The 24,385-nt window shown below is 40.2% G+C and overlaps 1 protein-coding gene across 3 annotated transcripts in view; it reads left to right on the top strand.

The window, feature by feature from the left end:
* Positions 1-24,385, top strand: part of tshz2 (teashirt zinc finger homeobox 2) — a 57,881-nt gene that overhangs the window by 21,047 nt on the left and 12,449 nt on the right. Inside the window, exon 1 of one of the 3 annotated variants that reach the window (XM_077512810.1) lies at positions 4,302-4,424. The exons of 1 other annotated variant lie outside the window; for it this stretch is intronic. In XM_077512810.1, coding sequence (XP_077368936.1) covers positions 4,364-4,424 — 61 coding nt within the window. In that variant the 5' untranslated portion in view covers positions 4,302-4,363. Of the gene's footprint in view, positions 1-4,301; positions 4,425-18,662; positions 18,789-24,385 lie in introns of those variants that run through there. One more of the 3 variants, XM_077512813.1, reaches the window with a different exon arrangement.

A 24,385-nucleotide genomic window follows, 5' to 3' on the forward strand; every position in this document is an offset into this window, starting at 1 on the left:
CTACACAGATCTGATCGTCTGGATCGGATCGGCAGATATATTGCATATTTCATTTTTATGCAAAATCAGTCATCATCTGTAACGTTTGTCGGATTTTCTGTGCTGACATGTTAATAATCAAAGGTTTCGCAGCATATACGGATTTTTTTTTCCAACATTTTTTTTTTCTTTTGATCGGGGTTGTTTTGTTTTTTTTGCCATATTTTCCATGTATTGAATGTTTATCAGCAGTTTCAAGAGAATATTTAAGATAATTTATTAATTATAGTATTATTATTATTATATTATGATAATTAATTAATATTTAATGTTTATCTCATTGTAATGATTTTTTTCCAAATTCATTTCAAAATCTGTCAGTATTTGATTTTGTGGGTTGAAAGAGCAAATAATGGAGGTTGACTGTACAGTAAATGAACAAGTTTTTTAAATAGATATAGACAGGATCGGTGATCGGTTATTGTTTTTGTTCAATTCGTTGAACGGTGATCATCTCCAAATTCCTAATCTTGTAAAGGATCTCAAGCAAGTTGCGACCCTGAGCAGGATAAAGTGGTATAAAATGTATGGATTGATGGTCTCTTTGCATTTCCCATATCACAGTACAAGAAAGTTTGGTACCCCTGAGGCTATACATGTATGCGGCTGAGACAATCACACAAATCGATGCACATATCAATAATTCTATGTTGTTTAGTTAGGTTAGGACTGACTTTATCCCCAATAGGTTTCAAAAGTAGATAACCTCCACATAGTTATCACTATTTGATAGAAATGAACCTGTAATGTCTACACATCTGGTTTCACAGAAGCGACTCCACTTAAAATACAAGTCCCAGAATGCATTTCTACAACAGCCCTCTTACCTTTGGCACTCATTACCAGTCATGTAGTCTGTTTGAATTTAAAGGTGAAATGATAATTTTGCAACACATTAGTATTGCAGATTTAGATTATTGTGCTCTAACTTGGGTCAGTGCTAAACTATTTTTAGTTTTATTATAATTAGTGGTAGTACGGTAAACCTATTGGGGATATTTTCCAGACCACCCGCGATCAGTAAAAATCTGCGATATAGAGTAGTTTTACCTTCCTACACAATTTAAATGTATTAAAACTCACTTTTTAAACCTTTACTTTACTTACTATCATTTATATTTTGCAAAAAAATGGGTCATATGAACTTGTTTTGAAGAAACAAAAAAGATAGTAATTGCATCCCTAATACGATTGAGGTTGTCTGAAGCGGATGAGTATCACGTATACTATTATAAAATATACTTTGAAACTAATTTGGCAAAACAATTTAAATAAAGGATGCTTTCCATGCCCTATTTGGCATTCTGATTGGGTAGTGCGAGCACTGCTAAGGGTCACTTCCAGGCCCCCCCACCACCATCACACAGTCTTTGTGGCTATTTGGACATTAAAATACACATAGTTTAAAATTGGCTGGATGTTTTTTGAAAGAAATGCCTGAGCTCACCATCGGAACTGTGCAAGTTCTTTCTCAAATCAACGACGCACTAATTAGCCCTGCTCACTGCGGTGTAATTGGGGGCAAAGGGAGGTTGCACATTCTCGTTCCTTTGCTATTTCGCCTCCGTTTGATAATTGCACATTTTAGCCGAACCGCCGTTAAACAGTGCGACCCTCCCGAGCTCGCTTTTGTTTTATTGCCGCGACTCGTGTGTCTTTCGTCAGTCGTTAGAAGCATTTTGGGCCCGCCGTCATTCCCTTTTTGGGCTTGGGCAGAACCGTTCCCCTCCCTCCCTTACTGCCTCTTCCCTGAGAGCTTGACGCTGTCCAGGTCCGTCCTACTTGGCGAGCGGGAACACTGCACTGAAAGGCCGAGTTTATTTCCTGTTCTTGTGAATCATATATCAGTACAATTCCCCTCTGTGCTGTTTGGCAGCGGTGGAATGACGGGTGTCATTTATCATGCCGACTGAAAGAGGCTGTGGGAAAAGGGATTTGAATCCTCCTGGAAGCGTGTGGACGCTCCTCGGTGGTGAATCATTAAACGGAGGCAGGATATGAGTAACTCCTCACTTTGCTACGCCGACTGGCTGCGTCGCTAATAGTCTCAAAGATGTGATTTTCCGGTTTGAAATGAACAGCTAAACTTTGATTCGTCCCGCTGAGTCCTTCCAAAGTCGTTCTCGATTGTGAGGCTCCTTGGCCTTGTTTGATCATTTGATTAACGCTGCTTTTGTCACATCCTTGTCCGTCTTTTATCAGCTCTTTTCTGCCTCTTGGTTTTTCAAATTGTGCTTTATAAACATTTTGTGTACCTTTTGGGTTTCTCTTTTCACTTGTCAGGAATGGTTACTTCCCCCCAGCCTCCTCCCCCCGCTGTTTTTTTGTAGACGGCTGATCAAAGAAGTCGACTTATGACGGGTTGTCATCGGCTCCTCAGCCGCGATGGCAGCAAATAAATATGTGTGAAGCTTTAACGTGTCCTCCGAAAAACACACTCCTAACCCCCGCTGCTCTAATTGAGTGAAACTTCCAGAAAACTGAATGCATTTGCAAAGGTGCCAAAAAAAAAAAAACGCACTGTGAAAATCTGGCGCAGATAGGCAGACACTGCCCAGTGCAGCCCCCTTCAAAGACTAACTTCATGTTAGCCAACTAGGGATGAGCGTGGCTAATCAATTTTACATCGCTAAGAGTTTTTACAACTGTGCAATATAGGCAGTGGGCATAATTAACAACAATTGGTGTTCCACAGGGGTCAGTCTTTAGACTTGTGATGTTTAAAGCGATACTTGGCTCATGAGCCATTTTCAGTAGTAACAAGTTAATATTTTGTATATAATGTGGTAACTTCATTATTTTTCATGTAAAAGTAATACCTTTAAAAAGTAAATTTTCTACTTACTGTCAACTGATGATGACATCACCTGTGCTGAGGAAGTATGTAATGACCAATCATGGCTCAGTTTACTGACCAAACCCAGAAAACAGGTGAGCCATGATTAGCCGTTACCTACTTCCTAAGCACAGGTGATGTCATTATCAGTCGACAGCAAGTAGAAAAATTGCTTTTTGGTCTCCTACAACTTAGGTAACTTCTTAGCCATAATACATACTTTTGTACGTATACTAGCTAAAATGTTTGTTATTCAGTTCAGACACATGGAGTTTGCTGCCGAGATGGATTTCCAAAGAAAGCAAAACTGAACTAAACAAAGAGAGTGGAAGTCTCGTGCTGGACCATTCTGAAAAGCAAATTGCTAAATCAATTGCTTTTACAATAGGCCAATACCAGGTCCAGAAAGTAAAAACCCTACCACGGTTTGGCTTTAGCCACAGGTGCTTCTATTCAACTGACAGGTAAACAAGCAATAGATAACAGGTTTCAGGGATGGAGTGAGGTTCCCCTTGGCCGGTCCTCGAGGGCCTGAGTCCTGCATGTTTTTGAGGTTTCTCTACTCCAACACACCCGATTCAATTAGGATCATTATCATCAGGCTCCTGCAGAGCTTCCTGATGATCTTAAATATGAATCAGCTCGAAAACATGCAGGACTCAGGCCTTCGAGGAACGAACTTTGACACCACTGCCCTAGGCTGATGACGTTCACAAGTCTCCAATTTTGGTACATTGTGAGCATTTGTTCGTACGCTTGACTGACTGGGCTGCTTTCACATGTTGACATGCTCACATTTCACTCAGTACTTTATTTTCGTGCCCTTGACTTGTCTATTTGAACGTGAAGACGTTTAGCTCTGAGCTTCAGACTCCAAACTCTTTGTTCTACCAATCCATGTTCACAAAACTTTCCTTTACCTGCACCGTTATCCAGAATCTCATTAAATGTAATCACTTCTTTCTTGGCCCAATCACCACCGTTCTACAAAATTTTGTGGAAATATTTTATTGTTTTATTTTTTTGTGCAGAATCCTTCTGTGCTATGTCAACAAGACTATTGTGACAATTATTAAAATTAAATTTATAATAAATAAATAACTTTGCTATATATAATATATAATATTAATTTCATTAAATTAAAATTATTATTTTTGGTAATTTTAAAACGCTAGTGGTGGACAAAATTTTTGGACATTACTGTAAATCAAGAACGAGCGTCGTTGACCAAGATGATAGCCTTAGCATTTAATCTAGAGTCTGTCTTGCACACAGTTCTATATTGTGGTTTACCAAACCAAAGTGTGTGACCCTTCACACTTCCAGTCCTGCCACCGAGTGCAGTTGCCCCCGGGGTAAATGAGAACATTTGCTTGTTGCCAGAGCAGCTCACGTCCAGCTTGGTACGGGACAACACGAGTTGGCAGGTGACGCGTGTACAAAGCAGAAGCGGCGACCGCGGCGGTGGCCTACTTCTTTTCTCTCCGCATGGGCCGCAACCCAGAAACACAGCTCAGTTTGTTCCTGACAAAGACTGACCTGCATTCAGGTGAAACTCCGCCTCCTCTTCCCCTCACACGGTCGCCCTCTTTCTCCTCCTCCTCCTCCTCCTTTTCCTTTTGTAAATTCTGCAGTTCAACTTGACACGGCGGCGCCATCATCTCATATCAACATCTGCAATTACCAGACGAGCCACACTCGGGTCCCAAGGGGGAGTGAGACTGCAATTAAAAGCATCAGGCAAACGTTAATTAAGGAAACTACTTGAAACCCGAAAGAGGGGATGTTTTAAATGTGTGTCACTTTTAACCTTCACCACCTTTTTTAAATTTCAATTTAAAACCGGGGCAAATTACAACCGAGACATGATCAAGATTTTTTTTTTTTTGTCTTTGTGCTGAGTTGTCATTAAGCGCAGACATTATGCTGGCACTATTATTTTGACTGCCAACGTGCCACAGTCCCAAATTTACAATTACATTAGGATTATGGCACCGTTCTAATTGCATAAGCTTGTTTTTTGCTTGACAAAGCAGCTTCACAATTGAGGCAGTTCATCACCACTTAGTTTTTGTCACGTACGCTGCTGATCGGAGAAACTGCCCCATTCATGATATGGTTGAGAAAAAAAAAACTCAAATACAAAAGATGTTTTTCATCATGAAACACCTTTTGGAATTCTGCAAGACAATATTTAATAAGTCAAGCTTTAGCTTAGCTTTAATACAATATACTGCACAATTTTAACATCGTCTATTCTATTATGCAAATTATGGAGCCATGGTAGCTGTATTGTTGTCAGTGTTGAGTTATGTTAGAATTGTTCTTTTATTCGGCCAGGCATGTTTAATTAGTTTGTGGCGGTTTGACACGTCCTAACTTGAGCATACTGTAGGTCAAAGCTTGTTAAGAGTGAGTGTATTTTTCAGTGCTAGTAAGCTACCCAGGGACTGACTGAATAATCAATTGATTGACTGTTAGCAATTCTTTCTGTTGTGTGTAATTGATTGTTGGTTAATTGTGTCTTGAAGCATTTGAGGCCAAAATGGAATGCACTACTAGCCTGCGACCAGCAGAGGTGCTGTTGTTTCGGTTGTTTTGCTGTCTAAAGATGACCAATGAGCTGTTATGAGTTGGAGATCCAGAATGAAGACCTTTGCTGTGGTTCAACTCTCCACAATGACATGGAAACAGGCTTGGAGATCACGGAATTTCAAGAGAGGTCTTCTCCTACTTTAAAAATAAAACCTTGATGAATTGAATCTTAATTTTTCCACACTTTATGAAGGAATTTTAATCAAATGGCCATTGCCTAGTACCTGACCAAAAGCTAGCATAAACCATATCAGCCTCTTTGAGTTATTTACATTCGTAGCTTCTCAGACACACAAACTGCTGGAGGAATGTTCACCAGCTGACACCGCCGCAGTTCATCGGGTTATTAAATCAGAGCCAATACGAGGCCGACTTGCGGCCATTGCGGTGATTGATGAGCCGAGCTTTATTTGCTGAGGCGGTGCGTTTGTTCCGCCGTAATTGTCTACCAGATGGCTAAGCTAACTGCTCTTCAATGCCTTCAGACCAGCAGGGGTCTGAACATCTCCCCTTGTACTAATGACAACTCGGCCCTAAACAACATTGTCTTGCTTTTTTCGGATCTCTCGTTTTCAGGGTTGCTTCCTTTGACTGAGTCCAAATCTGTTGTTAATTTGCCATTTCGAAGCCACGCTGTCTTTAAAATCAAAATAGCACACTCAAACGCGAGAGCGGGTTTGAGGTCTACCTGCGTGGAGTCAGATTGGAAGAGAAAAAGGATGGAGGTGGCAGCGAGAGTCATCCATCACGGCCCCTCAAGGGGCGCTGGAGCTAAAGCTGCTCTGAAGTGTGATCCGTCAGCTGCTCTTGTGCTTGGGGGGGCAGTTGTGGGGGTCGGTTCGGGTTCATGCAACTGCCACGTACACATTCGGAGGTGTTCTCGTCGGACTAACTCGTATCGCTTTTTATGAAAGGCCCGCTCACCCCCTCCTTGTGTTTAATGCAACCATTTTTTGGTTGGCCCCGCCCACTGCAATGAAACTGCCAAGCGCATCCCCACAGATGTTGAGCCACATCTGTCGATACGTCACAAGATGGATCGTTGTTCTGCATGCTTATTGATTCGGCACAGGCCAGAGATATAAGTATCATTTGTCATTTCTGGAATTATTTGGAGTCCTAGTTAAAGCTCAGAGTGGGAGGCGCACCGGGCCTGGAGGGGAGTGGGCGGGTTGTCGGCTGTTGGGGGTATTTCTGGACTTTGATGAATGACTGCTCGGCTTTTGTTTTTTACTGCGAGCACTGCGGCCCTTTAACTGCGATTTGCTTTCAGCGCGCTCCAAGAAAAACAATGCGACGGGTCTGAGCTCTGAGCAGCAGCATCCTGTCATGCGGCGCAGCCCGGCCGGCAGGGTGGTCCCGGCAGAAGCGGTGGCGGTGGGGAAGAGAAGGGAGGGGTTAGCCTTTCGGACATTACGTGCTGCAGGCCATTGGAGGACGTCCTGCTGCACAGTTGACGGCCAGAGACATGCTCTGAATTTGAATATTTAATGTCGAAATACTTTTACAGTTGAATCTCAAATACACACAGTTTCTGAGATGCTGGTGTACACCTGATTTCTTCAGATTAATTTTCCACATAAATATAGAAATAAAAATGAATTGTATGCACCATACCACTAACCTGGCAATAGCCAGATTGATATGATCTGGTACCGTAATTTCGTCGGGAAAAGGCGGGACATTCTGAACAATAATTCGAGCTGATTGGAAGATGCGACATTCTACACGTTTGTTTTAACCAATCACGGCAACGGGTGAAAATGTCATCTTCGTTCATGTCGAAGGGGGGGGAAAGCATAAACATCTTACCAGCTTGAAATGCACGAAGCGCCTCTCGCTGTTCAACATTCAACAAGGAAACGGTGAGTAATTCTGAACAGAATTAATTGCAGCGTCCATGTTAGGTTTATTTGTCGGCGCTGGCTTCCTGGTTCCGTCACAGTTGTATATCCCTCCCCCAAACACAATGTTGCTCTGTGATTGGTCCAAACCACCAGTGGTTCGGGAAACGGCGGTTATCTGTGGGAGCGGTACAAGATGTATTCTCCGGAGTTTGTGAACTCACAAATACTGTTAGAATTCATCTTGCGAGAGAAACGTTAGGATATCACTAACCAACACAGTTGTAAAGTAATAAATATAGTAAATACCGTATGTGTACGAGAAACACTTCTAGGCCAGTAAAACAAAACAAAAAACAAAAAAAAAGTGGTAGTAATTGAGTGTACCTTGACAAATATTCTTTCAGCACAAGCTGTTTCAAACTTTTTTGTTTATAACTTTACTTTAAAATGATCAAAAATGAGCAAAATGCCATGGTAGCCTCCCTGTATCCCTTTAGGATTTGATCCTGTCCCATTTCGGGCTCCGAGCCAGCAGCAGACTAGCTTCATTAGTGTATGGATCATCTTTTAAGACCGTTAAGGATCAGCAAGCGCTACGGTCTGCTAATGACTCGGAGGAGTTCGTTACGTTGCAGCCCTTTGACTTGTCGCGCTCAACTGTCGATGGAGCACTTGGGTGTGAGTTTGGTGAGCAGACGAAAGTAACGAGAAAAAAATAAATAAGAGCAGGACGGCGAAGAGAAGGAAGTCAGACGTTTGAATGACACCTAATTATTTGCCTTGTCTATCAAAGTGTGTTTTGATGCAGGGATGCGATCAAACAGGATCCGAACAACTTCAAGCCTTCAAATGGAAATGATTTTTTTATTTTTTATTTTTTTGCACGCACGCACACACACTCGCCACAGCTTCTCAACGCTCGATGGCCATTGTCTATTCATTTTCATTCCAGCCTGCCAACATGTCTGCTCACAGCGGGATGGCGGGAGAGCGAGTTCCCCTCATAGCCCCCCCCCTTGATCCCCACTCATAGCACATATAGGCCCACTGTATTTGACGGTGCCAAGCGAGGATGGAATCAAAGACAAAATATCAATTTTTTACCAGCAATTAAATACAATTAATAAATTATATTAGAAATATTTCTATTTTATACTGTATTTTATTATACAGGACTGTCTCAGAAAATTAGAATATTGTGATAAAGTACATTATTTTCTGTTATGCAATTATATAAGCAAAAATGCCATACATTCTGGATTCGTTACAAATCAACTGAAATACTGCAAGCCTTTTATTGTTTTAATATTGCTGATTATGGCATTTTTTTCTTACTTGGTCTGAGGAAATATGCTAATATTTTGAGATATGATACTTGAGTTTTCTTAAGCTGTAAGCTATAATCAGCAATATTAAAATAATAAAAGGCTTGCAATATTTCAGTTGATTTGTAATGAATCCACAATGTATGGCATTTTTGCTTATATAATTGCATTACAGAAAATAAAGGACTTTATCACAATATTCTAATTTTCTGAAACAGTCCTATATATTTTCCAATGCATACAGTACTGCAACATTTTTTTCAAATTTGTCAGAATTGTCTTTGTACGTTGTACATTGTATAATAATCATTCAATTATTGACTTGCACAAGTGCATACCTAGTGACATTATGGCAAAAATAATGAAAAATCATAAAAAGCACGAATCCTAAAAATTACGAATGAACAATGTTTACTTAATTTTTGAACATGTATCATGTAGGCCAACTGCTAAAAAAAAAAAAAATAGTTTTATTTATTTATTTATTTTTTACTTGCAATACCCCGTGGCATTATGGGGAAAATGTTAGGTTTTTAGCATTAAACCTACCAGTATGTTTGAATGTATTTGCAAATACTTTGAACGTATTTGCAAGTATGTTCGAACGTATTTGCCTATCAAAAATGTTCACTCCACGTTGGCAGTTTCACGCTTCAGTAGAATGGGAAGGGAAACGCAAAAACGTTATGGAACCTGAGGCTCAGAGCTACAGTAAACGTCTCACATTCAATTAGACAAGTCAAGTGTAAGAAAATAATGATTGCGAAGAGAAAGATGAAAATGTGAACATGTCAAAGCCATCAAATGACAGGCTAGCAAATGAAATATTAGTTATTTACAGCTAACTTTGTTATACAGGGTTATATAAAGAATTTGACATCATTTCGTAGTTTCATAACTCGCTCAACATTTTTACAGGATGTGTAAACTGGCAGTTCAGTGTTAAAATTATGTTGAAATTGAAATTCATTGAAAATACCCCAACTTGAAAGAAGAGTTGAATATTTGTCAAGCTTCATGACATCAGTTTATAAAATCTATATCCATTTCAGTATGTTGGAATTTTGATGAATGAACATTTTATCTTTCAACATGAATCTCAGTCAATTTTATTTGCGTTGGACATGCTGTCACTCAAATAATCATATTTCTAAATTGTGTTGAATGCAGTCGTTTTGATTGCACCATCAATCCAAAGTCTCATAATTGACAAAATTATGGATGAGCAGAAATCTATTGAATTGTATTTCTGACACCCGGTATTACTGCCACATGCTTCAATGGATGCTCGGTTTTGTTTGTCAGAACACTGCGAGGAAGGACAACAGAAGCCTAATCCCTCTGGAGGCGAGAGCATGAACTGATATCTCCTCTAACGGCCCCTCCATCAAGCCCACCCCCACTCTTTAATGTCTTTCCTCGAACTTGAACAAACAGCGTGTGCGTGTAGGGCTCAGCAGACAGATGTTTAGGATTACTTTCACCTCATTGCTCTATTGTGTGCACGTAAAGCGAGCTCAGCTGATGTGGAATGCCACTCATCCCGGCTCCTGCAGGGCTCCTCCTGTTTATCAAAGTGCCATCTGCACTCAAGACACACTGACGCCATCTTCAAGAGGCGCACGGTGGGAAGATGGAGGCACCACTCACTTTGTGTACGTGTGTGTGTTTTGTTTTTTTAAGACAATAAATCAGACGTGTTAACTTTCCAGAGCTGTTGTACGATTTGTAAACCCTTGAAGGAACAAGATTGTGGCCAGTACAATGTGCAGAGTACAAGAAGTGGATGCTTAAAAACAATGAAAGAAAAAGTGGCACTCGTTTAACCGTTGACAGATGGCATGCTCAGAAATAGATTTGCATGCAACTCGGACTGCGATAACGCATACGTTTGCTTGGTTTGAGGTGAGGCAAGACTGGCATTCTGCATCCATCCATCCACTGCGCAGTGCTTGTGCAGACAAATAAGAAATCACTGGACATGCTCTCAAACCGTGATGTTATACTTTTCCTTTGTTGTGAACTGATTTGTTGCATTGTCCACTTGAAGCAAGAAACCCTGTTATCGCTAACTGTTGCTAACCATCAGCACCTACAGAAGCACATACTCAGATGATTTACAGTGTGGAGACGTGTGTCTATATATATTATTAGTATTGTAAATGAGTTCTTGGTGCAGCATTAAAGTTGATCTCTGCAGTGTTGTGTCCCTGTTTATGTTTAGTGGTCCTATCAGGGGTGTTATCGTGTTCAGATTATGGTTTCCTAATCTGGATCTGCTGCCTTTCTAGGTTCTTGACTTTTTGCTGCATTTTCTCTTTCAAAGTACAGTCAAACCTCGGTTTTCGAGCATAATCCGTTCCAGAAGGCTGTTCCAAAACCGAATTGTTCGAAATCCGAAACAATTTTTCCCATTATAATTAATGTAAATAATTTTAATCCGTTCCAAGTCTAAAAAAACTTTTTCTAATTTTTTATTTTTTAACTATTTTACACCATAAACTGCACTGTATACTGTTTACCATAAATAGAAAAGGGTAGAAATAGACACTGTTTTATTTTAATAGAAGATATCCTATCTAAAATGATGGGGGGAAAAATGCACTTACAGTATTTCTTAAATCTTCATACATATGTTTATTGGTTGCAGCTTTTGGTTTAAGTTGTTTGTGTCTGTAGGCGTGTGTGTGTGTGTGAGTGTGTGGTTTCCTAAAGAAAGACAGAAAATAGGCCAATAAGTAAATGTATAAACGTAAGTTAAGGCACTCACATTAATAAAGAAAGTAAATTAAATTAGCGCAGTTAAGTTAGCGTCATTTAGAACATCACTTCCGGTACGCGCTCTTATTGTGAAACTAAATGGTGACACTTCCGGTTCCGGGCTTAGCAGCGCAACATCAACTTACGTGACCCGTTTTGGGCTTTTTGATGGTTCTGATCAAGTCATTTCAAAATAAGATATGGCCTACATATTAATTAGTAGTCTGCATGTCTGTCTCACAGTTCAAAGGTGGAATCTCAGCTCCGGCTATCTGACTATTCTGGCTTCCTCCCAATAAATTGTCCATAGGTGTGTGAATGCATGATTCCTACTAATTAAGACAAGTTTGTCATTTAAACTTAAATTTAAGACCAATCTTACAATGTTTGCAATGTCCAAAGCTTCTACAGTACATACATGATGTGCTCCTGCCCTTAAAAGTCCCAATTAACATCACTGTTTTATTGGTTCCTCTGTCACGTGAGCTTGAGAGTCATTGTATACATTATTCATTAAGTTAGTTGGCGATTTGAGGCTACTTATTATGTATTAACATTTTAAATGATTGATTTAAGACATAAATGAGCCACCAATTGTAGTCCTGTTCTTTTATCTTTAATGCGCTATACTACCAGTTCAGTGGCCTTGTGGTAGAGTGTCCAGCCTGAGAGTGGGAGGTCGTGGGTTCAGTCCACGGCCGGGTCATACCAAAGACTATAAAAAAGTGGGACCCATTTGAGCAGGGAGGCTGGAATTGGGGGGGGGGGGTTAGATCACCAAATGATTCCCGAGCGCGGCTCCTGCTGCTGCTGGTCAAATGCGGAGAAAGAATTTCACCCCACAGGTGGATGTGACAATCGGTGGTACTTTTAACTTTAATAATAACAAACAGGGGGCTGCATCTTCTCATTTGAACTATTTACTGGATGCCAGAAAGATCGAGTACAGAGCTGTGGATGCTTTTTTTTTTCTCTTAATATGCGGAAGGTCTAATCTGTCCAAAACGGTTTACTCTCCTTTTAATCATTAAGAGGCCTAATCTAACACATTTTAATGCCAATCAAGGCCTCATCTTTAGATTCATGCATCCGGTGTCTTTTAAGACTCTTTAAGGATCTGCGGGAACCCTGGAATGTGAGTGTAAGTATTTGCTATATGTGCCTTTGCCATGTGATTGACTGGTGACCAGTCCAGATGTACCTTGACTCTTACCCAAAGTTACCTGGGAGTGACGCCAGCGCTCCTGTGACCCATGAAGACATGCACAAGAATAAAATAGTTTGTACAAATAAAGTATTCCTCCTAACACCACCCAGTACTGCCTGTAGTAGGATGTAGTCTGCATGTGATGTTTCCCTATGAAACAATGAAGCTTTACCTAAAAAACAAAACAAAATACAAAACACGTAGTCGCAAATGGGTCAAATATTGTTTTGTGAGGAAGGGCCATGGACGTTATCTTTTGGCACAGCACTTATCTCATATGGCGGAAGTGTCTTTGGGCCGAGAACGCCACATCTTTAATTACCATTGATAAGGCAATACAGAGGGATGGGGGAGGACAACCAGAGGGGGAGTGCGGAGGGACGGTTGGGCGGCGGTGATGGAGAGGGGAGAAGAACCCATGTTCACTTTTTAATTAAGGCTCCGTAGTGTAACTCGTCAATGTACATTATTGGAAGAATGAACGTCAATGCCGTTGCTTTTTCTCGCCCTCCTTTATCTCTGTCAATGATTCCCAGACATGATTTATGGTTCGTCTCCGTCTTTCAGGATCATCCATCAAGCCCCGCCTCTGCTGCAGCGCCACCCGTTGTAAATCATTCTGAAAGCCTGTCACTCATTTCCATTAACCGTTCCTCTGTCGCACTGGTCGACGCACCCCCTCCCTTCCCCCCGGCCCCCACCGTTACCGCCCCCTCCTTCGGTGCACAACCTACAGCCGTGCAGGGTATCAGTTCCGTGCCGCTGCTTCGTCCGCCTACCTTCTTTTCAATAAATTAACCACTCTCCTCTCTCTCTCTCTCTCTCTCTCTCTCTCTCTCTCTCTCTCTCTCTCTCTCGTGCCATGAATAAAGAAGAAAAGTCAGCGACCTACTCCTCCTCTCTTACCTCACAAATGTCACGCAGGGAAAATATTGTTGTGGCACTGACTTTTCTGGTGGCAATATTTGAAGAGCTGCGATGCGTTTGTAGAGTCGCATCATGTAGCACATGCTACATGCTTTTCTTATTCTTCCTCAACTGATCTATGACAAACCCTGTAAAGTGAATTCACAGATTTGTTTCGAAACACAATGTATGTTCTTGAAGATACGTAATTGTTGAAAGCATGTACAGAAACTATGTAGTACTCAATTGTGGAGATACAGCATTGCTGGTTTACACCATTTCAGTTTTCCTAAATTCTGGGGTGGAGCTAAAACAGTGGTGCACTTTGTCATCCGGCATGGGTCGCGTCAGTTATCTGGTGCAATTGTGAATTATTTTCTTATTACTATATACAACAAGGCCAAAGCCTGTTAGCTAGTAGCTAGCACCTCTCATCCTGGTGTACAAAGCCCCGCGATGACCCGGTCAGATATGCAACCCATAGCAAAAAAGTATGGAATCAGCAGTCTTGGACGAGCACTCACTCAGACGTTTTATTCTGTAGATCAAACCCGGATAAAAAGCATGAAACAGTCGGAAAGGTCATTCCAAAGTGCAACATCTTGGCTTTCAGAAACACTAAAAGAAATGAAGAAAAAACATTGTGCTGGTCAGTAAATGTTATTTTTATAGAACAAGTGCGGGGAAATAAATATGGAATCACTCCATTTTGAGCAGAAAATAAGGACACACCCAGTCAATTTCCTTAATTGGGCACCTGCCTCAAATTACATCTGCTCATTAGTCAGCAGTTAAAAACAGTGCCGTTATCACACCTTGGAGGGCTGCTGGACCAGGTAGATTGGCAAGAATCATGGCTCCAACAAGGGCGATGTCTCTTGAGACCAAAAACAGGATTATCAAACTTCTTGAAGAAGGTAACTTTACACGTATGGTTGCCAAAGATGTGGGCTGTTCACAGTCAGCTGTATCGAAGATCTGGACCAAGTACAAACAGCATGGGAAGGTTGTTAAAGTCAAGCGTACTGGTAGACTGGTGATTCCATACTTTTTGCTAGGGATAGTATCAAACCTGTAGGGATGTCTAGGACTAAGATGCTCAGTGTCAACTATTTTCCAGGTGTCAACTATTTTCCAGTGGGGCACAATTTCATGTATTTAGCGGACATATAGCTTTTGAGAGTGACTTGATTTTTCAGGATTTTTGTAGATTGTAACGGGCGGTGGCTGATCAGCCATGGACGGCGCAGCTGGAGAGCAAAAACTGGAGAGCAACAAAGAAACTGGAAGTGCACAAGCTCATTTTATTATTCAGAAAACAAAAACAGCAGGCTTCTCGGCGCTACCGCAATACGCGTACGCGTCCACGACATGATAGCCAAAACGAAAAAGTGCAGCATAGGCACTACAAAAACAAAGAGGCGCCACCCTGTGGCGCAGTACCACACTGCGGATTGTTAATAAGGTTCATTTGATATGTTTGGCAATTTGTATTTTTTTTTTTTAATAATTCAGAACAACACTTCCAAATGTGTCAAATTTACAAACCATATTCCCTTTCACTTTACAGACTTGAAATGGCAATAATAACCTTAATTCATCCACTAATAAAGCATAACCTCTTTCAGTTTATTGTGTTTGATGCACTTTAGTCTAATTTGTACTAATGTGTGTATTGCAACAGCACTTTTATCCAGATTCTAACCAAAATGTTATATATGGCTTCTAATTTTGCACCTCTCTACCAAGTTTACATTTAGCAACATAAATATATCTTTTAAAAGCCACCCCTGTATGTTTTACATACATACCCATGACGATGCACACTTACTTCCTCTCAGCTTGTCGTGTGTGTCAAAGTTAAACCAGCTCACAATGAGATCAAAGCATTGATATTTTATATCAGCATAATTCATGCTTTAATTGCTAATTTAGCCTACAGATTCTGACCTGCATTAATCCATCAGACTCTGTTCAATGAACGCATGTTCATGATTCAAGGTTGTCAACAAACACTCGGTTGATCATAATAAAGAAACATGGGCCAGTTCTCGTCTTAATTGTGTTGCTGATGTCCTGTCGTGGACGTAAATGTCTTGACTTTGCTGGCCAATGGCAATACCCGTTTAAAACACATTGAAATAAAGCATATTGGTCATTTAGCTATCCATTGTAGAAAGTAGGTGCAGGAAAATATGGACATTTACGTTATGTTAAATTCTACACTGACTATATTGATTATTGCCTGCTAAATTCAAGAATTTAGTTTTTCTCACTTCTAACTGGTTCACAAATGCTGTAACGCTGCAAAGGTTTCAGCTTTAACCAGACAAAGGAATCATTTCCAAGTAGTAAAAGCAATACTTAGTGGGATGTATGTTATATCACTCATGTTGGTTTTTTTTCTTTTCTTATTACTCCAACAATGACAGCAGTCTTTTATGCACCGTTTGTCAAAGAGAAATAATTGGCTCAATGGAGTGACTGTCATTGTGACACAATGGCTGATGTGCTGCTCCGGGGAGCCCTGATTCAACACACTTCTTTTTTCATTCTAATCAACACGCAGATATCAGCGCTGTAAAAAAAAACCACAAACAGCGGAGGGTCTGTTTTGGAAAAGGGGAACTTTCAAGTGAGGGCTGCCAGCACTGTCTCTGTTTGGGCAGCCTTGTTGTCACAATGGGCTGTCGAGAGTGACAAAGCGCCATTGAAGTTTTGCACTTAAAAATGATCATTTTTGTGGAGGGGGAGCTTTTATTGGGGCTGTTTTCAATACACTGCCGCCTGTCTTGCCGCGTTTCGGTCCCGCCAGAAACAACGGGCCGAGGCACTCTCGCAGCCGCACCTTCCATCCGCAGCCTCCTCATTGTATTTAATGAAGGGAAAAAGTGGCAATCTACTATTAATGAAGTGGGAATGTTAAAAAAAGTGCCTCCCTTTGCTGAAAACTTAAAAGTGCTTGTACGAGGAAAGCTGCGGCTGGAACACATCCAGCAGCCTCGTAAAAAAAAAAAAAAAAAAAAAGCAGGAGGAGTTAGTGACATGCAGATTGTTTTTAATAGGATACACACAGCTGCACTATCACATTCATCAGAGGCCGACCTTGATGGAGGGTGTTTTTTTGGGGGGGAGGACAGGTCTTTGTTTTGGGTTCATATAAAGGTGACGTTGCTGGGAGAGAGTGATCTCAGGGGGAGTCTCGGTAGGTCCCACCGGGAATGAGAGAGATATTGTTAATAAAATAACACCTGACGTCACAAGGGCATACAAGGTCTCATTATTACTGGACATAGGTAAAGAACGTGGTGTTTTTTTGTTTTTGTTTTTTTACATCACTCGAACGATTTCTGGTTTTAGAGAGCCTTTATTGTTGTTTGTGAGCAGGTTTGGCATTGTTAAAGAAAACTACTGTTTCGAAAAATTCAATTGTATGCTTCATCTATTTAGCAGAATATTGCTAATGGCATTGCTAACAATAGCACTTAAGACTAGCACTGCAGCTATCGAATATTTTGGATATCCTACTGAAAATTCTATCAAATATTGAGGAAGTCAGATTAAAAAAAAAATAAAAATAGATTTGTGCTTGGTTAAATAGACAGTGTGTATTTTTTTTAATATTTGTTAAAAAGGTTTAATCATTTTAAAACCTACTGTTAATTTCAATAGCGTGCAAAAAAATATGGAATTGTATTAAATTAGTTGCGCTGCACCTTACAAAGGATTTTCCTTTAAAGAGCAATTATAAATAGCCAAAAAAAAGCAAAAAAAAAAACGCCCACTTAATAATGAACAACCAACTTCTTTTTATTTTCAAACTCTCCCCATAGATTTAGACATAGATGATAAGACCAAGATACGTCAGTACCACAGTAGCGATTTTGCCCCTGGCTAAAACGGCACATTTGAGTAAGCCTGGTTTGTTGAAAGTGGTCAGTAGGAACGGCAACTACGTCAGGCTGCCAGCATCAAAGTGCCACTTCCGTCTATTAAACTACCTTAGAAAAGTAATCCAATGGCTCTTGCCAACCTATAATGGGGCACTTGCTTAGCGGCTAGCCGCTAACGCTAGAGCCGCTGCTAAACGCTGGCAACAGGCACTGTACAATATAATGTCAGAGTAATGAAGTAGTTTTTTTAAGCGTCCTTAATTAGCAATAAAATTTGTTTTCAGGACAACATAGTGTAGTTGACGTCAGTGGCAACAGTTTGTGACAGAAATATAAACGCCCCAACTACAGTCGGTAATATGTGTCAAGTCAGACGTTGCGCCGCAACATGATACCCAGAACTTCAAAACAAAAGTGTCCCAAGGCATTGATGTCCATATATTATTTGGTGATGTAAAGGATTATTTTGAAGTTGGCTTTCTCAGCGAGTTACCGGCGTGTTACTGTCATGTACTGCATGAACAATTGTTGCTTCTTCCTGACTAAACTAAATAATCGGGTACCTGACAGAAAAAAAATGCCTTGAGGATTTATTTTAACCAAGGTACTGAACTTGAGTTACTCGTTTCACCCTAAAACGGGTTAAAATCTTCAATGAACCAAACATGCATGTTTTTGTAATGGGAGGAAGCTGGAGTACCCGCAGAAATACCTGCGTGAGCACAAGGTGAATATTATGCAAACGTCAGGATTTGAACCCAGAACCTCAAAAATGAGAGACAGACGTGCTAACCACAATTTGCGCCAAGAAAAAAAAATAATGAATTCACTAATTACGAACAAATGCTGCGATTCCCAAAATGCTTTTTTTGGAGTTGAAGTCGCATTAGTTCCGGTGCTGCTATTCATGACAATAAAGACAAGCAGATGAAGGATTTGGAAAAAGAAGAAAATTTTGGGATGTGCCATAGAGTCAGTGTGAATGCTCATCTCTCAGCATTCACACAGTGAGTGAAATGAGGCGCTCAGTGTCTCCTAAGCAGAACAAAGGCCTCATGTGTTGCGAGGCCCTTTAAACGGCTGCCCACTTCCCTGGCGGCCGCCACGCAAACATTCCTGACTGACACTCCATCAGGGAAATCTGAAGGCGAGCAGGATGCTCTTTTATTAGCGCCGCCCTGTTTGCTGGAGCGGTCAGCTCCAATATGCGCCGCGCTTTTTGAGTGGCGTACGGCGAGATGATGGCTCCCCCACTCTGATAAGGGTGAACGAGGGGTAAACTGCTGTTCTGCAGAAAGGAAGCATCGGACCTCATCACATTGCTGCGGGAGAGCCGTGTCATGAGCACGGCCGGCCCGGTTAAGCCGACAGACTGGAACTGTGAGTCTGTGTGAGTGGATCAGCCGTGGCGGGCGGCGGGGGAAAAAAAAAAAAAAAGCTTTCGTAATCTGACAAATACAAACTGGAGCGTTTGCTCTTGCTCACTTGTAAAGACTTCCTACACGCTCACCAAAATGGCTTCTTTTGTTTACCTTTGCCTGTTAGCAGAGGAGGATGCTGTGGGGGCGTGTTGGTCACATTCCTCCATCGGCCCAGCAATCCTGAGTTGGATTAGCACCAAATTATAAACCATCATAGATGCACACCTCCTGTGTATCAGTTCTTGACTTGAAGCTGCAGATCCAATTTTTTAAACTATTTTATGGCTGGGAATAAAAGTCGACCAAGTCTGTTTGGTCGACCAAAAAAAGTGGTCAACGCAAAAATGCATGCATCGAAGCTATTTTAATAATATTTAAAAAAACATATTTGCGGCACCTGGACGTTGCCGGGACGCCCGGAACGAATATTTTGTTTCCGCACGGACATTTATTGCTGACGGACTCCGATTCACCACTACTAACTAAGATGCTTCAAAGAGTTGCACAGATAGACAGTGGTAATAATCCGACAAAGACACACACTTCTCAGAACATTACTGCAGACAGTGAATCGATCTGATTGGTTGTGACTAAGTAAAGGATTAAATATTGACATCACAAAGCTCATGACATCACATAGCATAAAACCAGTTGAAACATCAGATAGCGTTTTTCCAGTTGAAAACAGAGGGTTACATCAGTTCAAAACAGACACTTGACCTCACGGTCATGAACCCAAACTTAATAGGTCATGAGGCGTGACCCCAGACACACGTAAGATGGCGGGTGGCCCGATGTGTCAGTAGCAGAAACGGGTATCGAGTTCCTGTTAAACAGAGCAAGACTTATTTTTTTTCCACCTTTTGTTAGTTTTCTTTTTTTTTCAACTGCTTCACTTCATTTTAGTTTTGTTTTTGTTAGTTTTAGTATTAGTTGTTTTTTTTTTTATATATGTATGGAGTATTAAAACGTCACAATAAGTGTTGTGTAATAAAGTAACCTTCTTGCTTCTGTGCGGCCCAACATTATTAACAAAATACCTCAATTTGGATGAAAAAAAGATTTGAAATCAATGATGCCAGAAGCTGATGTATTTGTAATTGACAAAGATGAAAACAAATGACCTTTTTTTTTTTTTTTTTTCTGCTGGAATTGTAGTTAATTTTATAAACATTAAATGTAGTTTCAGTTAGCATGTTTTTTAAAAGCACTTTCGTTTATATTTTATTTCATTACAATGTTTTGCCATTTTTCATTAAATTTTTCAATTAGTTTTTGTTAACTATGATAATCTTGGTTGTTGGGAAGACCAATTGTATTTTGCTGATGTGAAGCTCGGATTGGCAGTAGGTATCAGATTCTTATCCACATTTGGAATTTTATTTTTATTTTTATTTTTTTTATTTTATTTTTTTTTGCCATGATGTCTATCCTATTTGTGCCACTTGAGGGTAATACATCAGCGTTATCTCGCTTCAACTGTGCAGAATAAATCTAACCAAAGCATCATGTTTGCGGAAAAAATCTCCCAAATCAAGCAAGACGTAAGACAGGTAGCATACTGTAACCTTCGTCGCTCAGGTAAATAATTGTGTTCTCGGCTTCGGGGCTCCTCATGTTGGTATTAAATGTAATTTTCTCACATTTGTTTCATTGATCAATGTTTTATTATTCATTAATTTCTTCAATTTGGATGAAGTTGGACATTTTTTCTCATAGATTCATGCCATTCAAAAAACATAATTGTCCCTTTCATTGAACTTTTGCTGAGTGAACGTTCAAGGTACATGCTGTATGTTATACAAACTATATCATAAACAATTGAAGGATGCCCAGGAGGATCCATCCACAATATATTGTGAATGTGCAGCATATTCTGTCATGTGCTTGAGGTAAACATTTGCGTATTTTTCTTTGTGTTAACACCAGCACTGTACACACAACTCTGAACGGCAATGTTAGCATCCAAGCTAGTACTTATACTAACGCAACTTGAGAGGCATCTAGACTGGTTCACTCTTATTACGGCCTGCTAAAGTAGTTGATCGGGGTGGGTTTCACTGTTATCATAAGCCAATGTAGGATATGTGTGATTTTGAAGTTGTTTTTTTTTTTTTTCTTGAAAGCAATTAAATGTAATAATTTAATTAATTGGTTTATAGTTTACAGTGTGACCTCAATTAATAGGAGTAAAAATGTTCAGAATGTGTCAGAGCCTGAAAAGATTAATGCAGCAAATGTCAATTGAGGGCACAGAGTGCAGTCAATAGAATGGATGCGCTACACATGATAATGACATTATAAAGAATTTGTTTTGCTGTATAAATTGTAGAGAACATACGCGATAACAAACATTGATCCAGTCACAAACACGTCACGAAGGCAACGCAACCGACGACGGGATGAGCCGGAAAGCGTGTGCGTACGTGTGTGTTGTGTGTGTGCGCTGGTGCATGATCTCGATTGGGATCTGTAGGTGCGCCAGCGGCCTCATGTGATGCGTCATCCGTAGCCCGTTCAGAGTGATGACTTTGGATTCCGGAGAGCAGATTGTGTCGCACTCGGACAGCTCGCTTCCAATTAGGCTTTGGGCCGACTGACGCGGAATATTCTGTCATCAAAAGGGGTGTTCACCTCACTCGATGACATCACAAGCCATGTGGAGGCCGGGTGCATATGGTCATTAGAGTTGGATGTGTGCTCAGTGTTTTGTTTTGTTTTGTTTTTTTAGCTTACCGAATGCGGCTTGTGAAAACATTTCTTTGATTAATTGCCTTAATTATTGTGATCCTTTTTGGCCAAATGAAGAGCCAGATGGCAGGAGATGGTGTCGCATCCGCCATCCCGTCGTATTAATCTGGCGCTGGGTCCATTTGAGCGTCGTTTGCTACGCGCACAATCTGTTGTCCTCTTTTGAGCCGCAAGTTTTCATGCGATTATATTAGGGCATCAAATATTCAGGTTGAGGGTGTACGAGAACGAGGCATTTATCTGCATGGATAACTTGTGTTTAGTGGAGGACGTAATGTGCTTAAAGTAGCATCTCTGTCATGCATACACAAGTCAAGATGGGCTTTTTCCCCACTTGTGCTCAATTCAGCGCCCATCTTTGAAAGACACTTTGCAGTGTATCCATTTTTGTGCAGGAGGTATTTGGCGGATCATGTGGAGTTTAAAATTCACGTTAAATTCATATTTCTTTCATATGTCGAGATTAGGGATGCACGATAATATCGGTGTCCGATAATTATCGGCAATTATTGACCTATTTGACGTCAAACAAATAAACCAGATAATAGAGAAATCCACCGATAATTATCGGCAATTATCAACCAATTTGACGTCAAACAAACCATATCATAGACAAATTCGCCAATAATTATTGCCAACTGTCAAACAATTTGGTGTCATAAAGATAAACCAGATAATAGAGAAATTGGCCGAAAATTATCGGCAATTAGCGACCAATTTGATTTCATACAGATAAACCAAATAATAAAGAAATTTGCCAAAAATTATCGACAATTATCAACCAATTTCATTCCATACAGATAAACCAGATAATAAAGAAATCGGGCAATATTAATCGACATCCCACGTTGGTCCATTTGTTGTGGTTGTGGCTCATATCAATAAAATTCAGCTTCATGGTGCTTTAAATACTTTGAAACATTGCGGAAAGTTTACACAATGTTTCAATGTATTTGTATATGTTAGACTTATAGTAGGAATTGAGAGTATATTTGTATTCAGGTTAATTTTGCAAACAATTATCGGCTTACTTATCGGTTATCGACATCGGCACTTTCTAAATCATTGGGATATCTCTATCGGTTGAAAATAGCATTATCGTGCATCCCTAGTCGAGATCAAAAATCTTTATGCAATTGTTGTGTCCCTTTACAAGATATCAGCAAGCCTTGGAAAATTGTTCAGTTACACTTTTACTGGTCCAGTGAAAATGAGTATTTGGGTTTTAAGCCCAACCGTTACAACAGCTTTAAACATTGAGAGAGCATTCACAGAAGAGTTCTAATTTCAAAATTCCTGCTAAGATATCGGGTCTCTTTTAATCCAGCAGGTGTAGCTTTTTTTCCAACAAGATACGTTTCCCAAGAGAGATTTGCATTCAACTCCATTCAAATGAATTCAAACCTAGAAGGAATTGTTCTGTAAATAACAACAAATTTGATCTGGTTTTGAAAATACCTTCTGCATGATTATAGTAACCCGCTTTTTCTAAACGCTATCGCGAGAGAGAGTCACTTGAGCGTCCCCGGAGGCACATGTGAAAGAGGTGAGCGTCTGACCGGCCTTGCCAGCGGCAAACTCCCCACATGACGGCTCCTTCTCAACACTTGAATTCGTTCCCCTGTCTTCACTCTTCCGCCATTTTCGCCCAAACGTAAGCCCAATCACGGCCGAGAGCGAGCTGCTTTAAGCGGCCAAGCCCAGGTCAAAACACAATTTCTTTTTTTCTGAAGAGGAATCGATAAGCGGAATCATCGGGCAGGCAAACAAATTACTCTTAGGAATCAAATAACTGGGAACTGATTCTTGAAAATAACTGTTTTTTCCATCTCTTTTCAAAAGGCCTGTCAGCATGTCAATAACTGTAATTTTAGAGGTTATGTTGTTTTCATATTTATTTTTGAGTCCTGCCAAACACGGAGCGACACAGTCTAAACAGACTGAACTGTCGTGTGGTGTGCGGGGTTTTTGTGAGTGCGGCTGCCTGTCGGTGTCGTAGCGTAATAGCAAATCAAAAATGCACATGAGCCCCCACCGTAAAAACAAAAATAATAAATAAATACATTTCCGGGTACCAATCCACTTCTAGATTGTGTTTACTATAATACTAAAGTATATTTATAACAGTGCTGCCAAAGTACCAACTTATTAACTCATTTGCTCCCAATAATGTGTAAATACGTTTTTTTTTTTTTATGTTTTATGTGTCCCAAAGACGTATTTATATGTTTTTTTTTAGTTTTTTTGCTTTTTATGCTGGAGCATACAGAAGGCTTTGATGCAGCCTCTCAACCGCAAAGACCGGTTGCAGAAATGGTAGTTATTACACAAACGGCCAGCAGGTGGCAGCAGAGCAAAGGAGATAAACCAGGGCCATGTAGAAAAAAAGCTAAATTACTTACAATTTTGAATAGATTTGTGAAAACTGATGAAACTTAGCTCTCTTCTAATGCTAATTGCTGCAAAACGAAAACAGATGGTAGCACAGTTTTGTTTTTTTGTTTTTTTGTTTTAGCATTAAACATAACTACATGCTTTAAAGTAAAGCATTTAATAAATGTTTGCGTATGACATTAATATTTGTTAAACTATCGGGGTCATTTTTTTTTCCATTTTAAATTATGCAAGTAATTAACTGAATTGAAAAAGTGAGTGAGTGCGCAATTCATCAAAAAAAGTTGAAGACGTCCTCATAACATCAAATGTCGAAAGAATTAACACATAACAGGTGCTTAAAAAGTCTTTTTAATGAAGAGATTAATTGTGATTAACTCATTCACTCCCAGCCATTTTCACAGAAGCAAT

This window comes from Festucalex cinctus, chromosome 2, assembly GCF_051991245.1.
Source record: "Festucalex cinctus isolate MCC-2025b chromosome 2, RoL_Fcin_1.0, whole genome shotgun sequence".
Taxonomy (NCBI): Eukaryota; Metazoa; Chordata; class Actinopteri; order Syngnathiformes; family Syngnathidae; genus Festucalex; species Festucalex cinctus.